Source organism: Primulina eburnea, chromosome 1 (genome assembly GCF_022965805.1).
Source record: "Primulina eburnea isolate SZY01 chromosome 1, ASM2296580v1, whole genome shotgun sequence".
Taxonomy (NCBI): Eukaryota; Viridiplantae; Streptophyta; class Magnoliopsida; order Lamiales; family Gesneriaceae; genus Primulina; species Primulina eburnea.
The window spans coordinates 4072209-4078574 of record NC_133101.1 but is presented as its reverse complement, the minus strand read 5'-3'; the positions used below and the strand labels follow the sequence as shown (position 1 = coordinate 4078574).

Sequence of the window (6366 nt, the reverse complement as noted above, 5' to 3'; positions counted from 1 at the left end):
TTTAAACCGCAAAGTAGCTCAAACACCACGGTTTTTGACCGCTCTACCAAGTAAAGACAATTATTGCACCCAACAAGCTACCATTTTTTAGAATGAAAAATTTAGTTACTATTTTTAGAATGAAATTTAAAATTATTTTTATTTTTTGAAATGACATTTGCACTCTATTTTTTTTTTTAAAAAAATATATCTTTAATGAATTTAAAATAATAGTAATGATCCATTTTCTGAAAAAATTTATATCTATAATAAAATTCAAAATGATAACAATAATAAATATATGCTTTTTGTTTGTTTGTAATAAAATTGTGATGTTACTATCTTTAATGAATTTAAAATAATAGTAATAATCCATTTTCTAAAAAAAACTTATAGCTTTAATAAAATTCAAAATGGTAACAATAATAAATATATGTTTTTTGTTTGTTTTTTTATAAAATTGTGATGTTACTATTGTGGGGACCCGAACGCTAATCATCTTTTAAATCGTCATTGAGACTAATCTAATCAATTATAATAAACAGGGTCTAAATTTTTTTTTTAAATACGGAAGGTAATGGAATCAAACTCCTATACATATCAGTACAAAAGTATAAATCTGATACAATATACAATCATACACATCTCAGGTTCAACAACTAACTCTCAAGTGTTTAAACCCTATCTCTAGTCCAAGTCCGTAGTCTCCACTCTACTCGATCATTCTTCACCTCTGTGACCCTGTACCTGTCCCACCTGTTGCCATGCACACATACAAAACAAGACAACAGCCGGATAACTCTGGTGAGATATAAATATCCTAGTATAAACAATGTATTAAATGCAATCATATAAAACATATATAAAAGCATAAACAAACATCAAAACATGTATCTAATCTGACTACATGAATCAATGACTCGTGATCTAATCTTATCTTATCTCAAATCTAGGGATCCCAATCTAATTTAGACTTTGGTATGCTGTATCGAGTGTCTACGATAGACGTCGATCTACATCTAAAGCTCATCGATACACCGTAAGTCTAGAGTCTTATCGGTTCTGAGAAAGACTCGGCGGTTCTGCTCTAGCTAGGCTGGTCTGCCCTAGACTCGGACTCTGACTCTGCTCTAAGTCAATATATTAACATATCAATCTGATAACCTGCAAATATCAATGCAATAAAATAAAGTATGTGATTTAGGGAAATTCAAGTCAAACCTCACTTGAGTTGTGCAATCCTGAATCAACATTTATTTATACCTTTCTTGCTGTCGATCTGATACAATCAAAGTCTTGATTCAAAGTCTATCACTGTTCAATCTGGCAATGACAATATCAATATTATGCATCAACATTTTAATCAAATCACAACATCTCTGTTTAATCAATTTCTGACGGTACAGCAGTATAATCTTTGCAATACTGGTAATACCATACCCTATACCAATTCCAATAATTTACAATCAACCACCGTACAAATCTGATATCAATTCTAGTCAATAAATTGTTGGTTGTTGAGATATTTTTGTATTGATTAATAGAATCTAAACTAAATTGAAGAAAAATAAAATTTATCATAAATATGAGTTTGGATTGTCAATTTACATCAATATTTTTTGTTTTTTTTACCCTAGCTATTAATTATTTCAACGAAAAATAAAATTTATCATATATATAAGTTTGAATTGTGAATTATTTAAATTTTTTTTGTTTTTTCCCTTAGCTATTAATTACTTCTACAATAAATCGAAAAAAAAAATTGGAAATAGCTACTATTATTTAGAATGAAAAATTTAATTACTATTTTTTAAGAATGAAATTTAAATTTAATTTCCATTTTTTTGAAATGACATTTCCACTCCATTGTTGTAGGTTCATGTTCCATCTTTATATGATCCACAAGTGCAATGCACATGCCTGTCTTCTATTTAGATAAAATCTGCCAGTCTTGTGATGGTAAACACAAAGCTTTCAAATATTTGAATATTAAATTTTTCCACTCGCTCAGTGAACAAAACAATACAACATAAAAGATACTTTTAACCACTCGAAAGGCAGAGAAAAGCTGAGAGGACCAAAGGTGGATCACACACTAACACATATATCGTAATAATATATGTACAGTACTCTTTAAATTCTTGTCATGGAGACAGTGACACTGACAAATTTGGCCTCCTCTCCATTAGCCATGCGATGGCAGAGGATTTTGCTGTACTTGTCGAATAATGGATCCATTGTGGATGCTCCAAAGTGTTGGACTAGTAATGGTTCCACCACGGATCTCATGCAACTGCCCACATCGTAGTACCTGTCCTCGGCCCCGGCGGGATAATGACCTTTGCCGCAGGCGGCCCACGGGATTTCCAACGTCTCTAGGTGGTCGATGCTGAAGCTGCCTTCCTTCTCGACCTCTTTCCTCACTTCTGTGGGGGATGGTGTGTATTGAGGGATGTTGAAAGACTGCAGCTTTTCTTCTTCTATCACTCCCTATGTAGAAAAATCAGATATTCATGTGCATGGGATGAGAGTCCATGGTTCGCTGGAACGGCCGTTTCGGAACGAGAACGGCATTCATCGAGTCAAAGTTCCGGGCAAAAACGTTCGATGCTTCGTAACGCCGTTTTTCGCAATATATCGGTGATATATCAGCGATATGTCGGTGGAACAGAACGGGTCGGTGGAACGGAACGGTTTTTATCCAATTTTTTGATATTTTATGTGGCTTGTTTTAAGTATTTACATTTTTATATTTTTGTGTTATTTTTAACTTTCCTAATTTATTCATTATTTCTTCATCTAAGTTCAAAACATAAAATTGAAATTATGACAGCATCTACTTAAAAATAGTAAACTATTTAATTAATTTATTCATATGTATTTATAATAGAATATTATTAAGGCTAGTAATATTTGTGTTGTTTTTACTAATTTCTGAAAGTTTTAATTTTTTTTATAAATTCGTGACCGTTCCGCAACCGTTTCGCAACATAACATTGGAACTGAAACGGTGGTTGCTGTTCCAAACACCGCAACCGTTCCGGCGAACCATGGATGAGACTTTAGATAATGAACTTTCAAGGACTTGTACAAAACTTAGTCAATCCAAATTGATATAAGAGGTTTCTGTCATAAATTACCACAAGATGTCCCGTTATTCGTCCCTCTTTTGCTTTGGCATGTCCCAAGCCGTTCTAACGACGGTTTGCAGACGTGAGAATTTGATGGACGAGCTCCGATAACAACTATTTCGTTCATATCTCATGAAATGAGCAATCCAAATTTCTTGAATAATCAGTTACACCTTCATATAGTCCTCATGTATGCTCCCTTTCCACACGAAATTTAATGTTCTATATATGCCATGTTATTTTATACGAGAATATTTGTGGGATTTTTCATTTTTTTTTGTTATCCCTTGTTCTACTGAAATTGGTTGGCCTAAATTTGCGGCAGGATATAGCTCTCACGTTCTTTACATTTTGTTTTTCGCCAATTATTCATGCTTATAAAGTTATTACAATTAAGAATTTAATTGTAACTTTAATAGATACGTACCTCAGCTACCATTTGTTTGAGAGCGAGGGCCAGCAGCTCCCAAAGATAGCAGCAATCCTTGCTACAAGCATCCTCACTTTTCCTACCCAGAATAGTTAACACCATTCTTCCACCGGATACTACTTCCTCCGAACGGCACCTGAGGAAAGTCGAAAAATCTGTTCGAAATTGATTGTAGTATGCATCGATCACCTGTCGTGGGCTTGCACTAGCCATGTAAATATTATCTTTGTTCAGTAATTCCACCTCTTTTGGAATCTGATTAAAAAATATATATATTAAACAGTTGGAAATTATATATATCAAGGGATCACGGTTCCGGCTTGTTGATATTTAAATGTTTCATGGGTTCGAATCGAACCTTGGAAAGCCACATAAGACTATAAGAGGAATGGATAAAATGCAGAGTGCGCGAAGGAAAAAGCCTGCCATAAAATGATCCAGGAACCGCAGACACAAAGCATGGACTGACTCGGCCCCGACTCGTTTCGTGATCTTGTAACTCCAGTTGAAACATAGGCAAATGGACCTGGAAAATGGAGTTGAAGTCATTCCCGTTCAGATCATTCAAATGTATCTGAAACTCAGGAGGCTGCTGGCCGAGTGTTCGGCATAATTTGAGAACCATTTTGACAAGCTCCGTCGCGACAACCATCGTATTTGGTCCGCTGGAACAACCCAATTCAGCCATGCACAAGTTCTTGGGGGCATTCATACTGATGTAAAGTTCAGTTATGGCTTCCTCTGTTATCGGCTTTGTCATGGATATCACCTTTCTCTGCACTCATGCATGCCAAAGTTAACTTGATCACAAGCTATTTGATTCTTAAATTATGCTGAAATGGGGTTTTCAAATTTAGAACGAAATCGCATTTTATTCGATATTTATTTAGAAAAATGGGGTGACAGATTTTGGATGAAGAATTTCATGTACCTGAAGCAAGGAGTTATTGGCGTAACTGGTGTCTCCCAAACCTCCATTCATGTGAAGCACTTGCTTTACTTCCATTTTATTCTTGATTTATATATATAATTTCTCTCTTGTTTCTTTCGTTTTGATAAATTGGAAGGAGGAGGGAATGAGTTATTTATAGGCGGATGTTCCATGGGGGAATAAGCGATTGAAAATCAAATTGTTAGAATTTCAAAAGTATGTAATAAAATTCATTAAAAAGGGAGATGATTGCTACCATATTATTAAAATCGATGATCCAATAAATGGAAAACAAATTATTCAAAAATATATATCTATACTATTATCTATACTATTATATTAAGTGTGAGGGCCTTAGAATAACTACCTTTGAGGACACCAACTTTTTTCCAATTTTACCCTTATTTTTGTTTTTTGTTTTTTTAAAATTACAACACAAACTTTTATTTTTATTTTTATTTTAAACATTCAAATATCAATTTAATCCCTCCATAATTTGTCGAATTTCACTTTAGTCCATCAATAATGATAAAAAATTATACACACACGCATGGCATGTGCAAAGTAACTAGTTGAAAATAAAGGAATTGATCAATTGGTATTTTTTTGTTGATATGAATATAATTTTTTAGAAAAATAAGAGGGAGATACTCATAATTATTACAGTGTAAGAATTTAAAAAATATATAAATTTGCATCTACCAATCGATATCCAAAATTAGATGACTTAATTGGTTCAAAGTCTGAAAAGAAACAACTAAGTGGTTATCGAAATAGTTCATGTATCGCAATTAGATCAAAATTAATATGAATCACAAACAGATGTCGAGTTGACACAAAAATATATATTTGATCTCCGAAATTATCGAATACAAGCTGAACTCAAACCAATCGAATATTTTTCAACCCGGACTTAAGTCAAAATCGTTTTATTTGATAGTTTGTGAGACACTCACAAACTTGAACTTTAACATTAATCCGGACCGAACTCGAACATTATTATTATTATTATTATAAGCAGTACTGGAATTTTGTCAACTTGAATTCAAAGTAGTCCATTTTTTTTTTAATATGCCCTTCATTTTGTGAAGTCGAAACAAATTTGCGCAGAATCTTTCAGGTAAAAAACAGTGTATTTGAAGTGGTCGTAAATGCTAGCTGGTGCTCGTCGCCAAACTTCAAGTAAGGCGACGCCTTTCACGTTACTGGAAAGTGGGTATTCGGTCGTATCTTTCATCCTTTTATGTGCTTCTACAATACATCTCGAGCTAAATTTGTTTACTGCCACACAAAGTGTTAGGAGACTACATGAATTTGGTATTGTTTCAACCTGCCTGCACTGCACGGGCAATGAACGGCCCAGATCACTCCACATGAGTGATCCGGGCCCACCTCTATGTAAAAAAAAAAAAAAAAAATTGATTCGGAAAAATCCGAGCCGTTGGATCGACTCTTGCGAGCACTGGGTAAGGTCGAGTGAACCATGAATTTGGTACAAACATCAGTATGTTAATTGTCCCTTTCACACGGCGATTATATTTTTTGTTCTTTTATAATCTCAATTCAGAAGCTAGCTAGCAACTTTAATTTAACGGTTCAATCGTGAATTATTATGATCTTGAGTTTCAAAAACATTTTCTTTTAGTTTTAAATTTGATTGAAGGACAAAACCCATAAATTAGGGCTTAATGAAATTCGGGATTATAGATACTGATAGTTCGATTTGACCGCAAAGCATAGAGTCATATGGTCTCCACGTGCTTCGGTCGTCAACTCTTCACGCTAAACTAATAGTTGAGACGAAATCAGGAAATAATCTAAAATCTTAGATATATAATTAACACACGCAGAGTTCAGGAATACGATTACAAATAATGGCAAATTATAAAAAAATA

General features: G+C 33.8%; 1 protein-coding gene across 2 annotated transcripts; it reads right to left on the bottom strand.

Moving 5' to 3' along the window:
• Positions 1-1958: 1958 nt before the first annotated feature.
• LOC140823019 (salicylate carboxymethyltransferase-like) lies at positions 1959-4622 on the bottom strand. 2 transcript variants are annotated; one of them, XM_073184082.1, is made up of 5 exons: positions 4472-4622; positions 4163-4315; positions 3899-4066; positions 3538-3795; positions 1959-2469 (listed from the first exon to the last, which is right to left on the bottom strand). In XM_073184082.1, exons 1-5 carry the CDS (start codon positions 4544-4546, stop codon positions 2113-2115), a joined length of 1011 nt encoding a protein of 336 aa, XP_073040183.1. In that variant the 5' UTR covers positions 4547-4622; the 3' UTR covers positions 1959-2112. The 2 variants fall into 2 exon arrangements, with proteins under 2 accessions (XP_073040183.1, XP_073040174.1); XM_073184073.1 differs by having other exon boundaries at positions 3899-4315.
• Positions 4623-6366: the final 1744 nt, after the last annotated feature.

Coding starts and splice junctions, on each gene's coding strand:
- LOC140823019 (XM_073184073.1), bottom strand. CDS start 4,546: ATGGAAGTAAAGCAAGTGCTTCACATGAATGGAGGTTTGGGAGACACC. Junction 3,796..3,898: donor GTCTTATGTGGCTTTCCAAG/GTTCGATTCGAA, acceptor TTTTTTAATCAG/ATTCCAAAAGAGGTGGAATT. Junction 2,470..3,537: donor TCAAACAAATGGTAGCTGAG/GTACGTATCTAT, acceptor TTTTCTACATAG/GGAGTGATAGAAGAAGAAAA.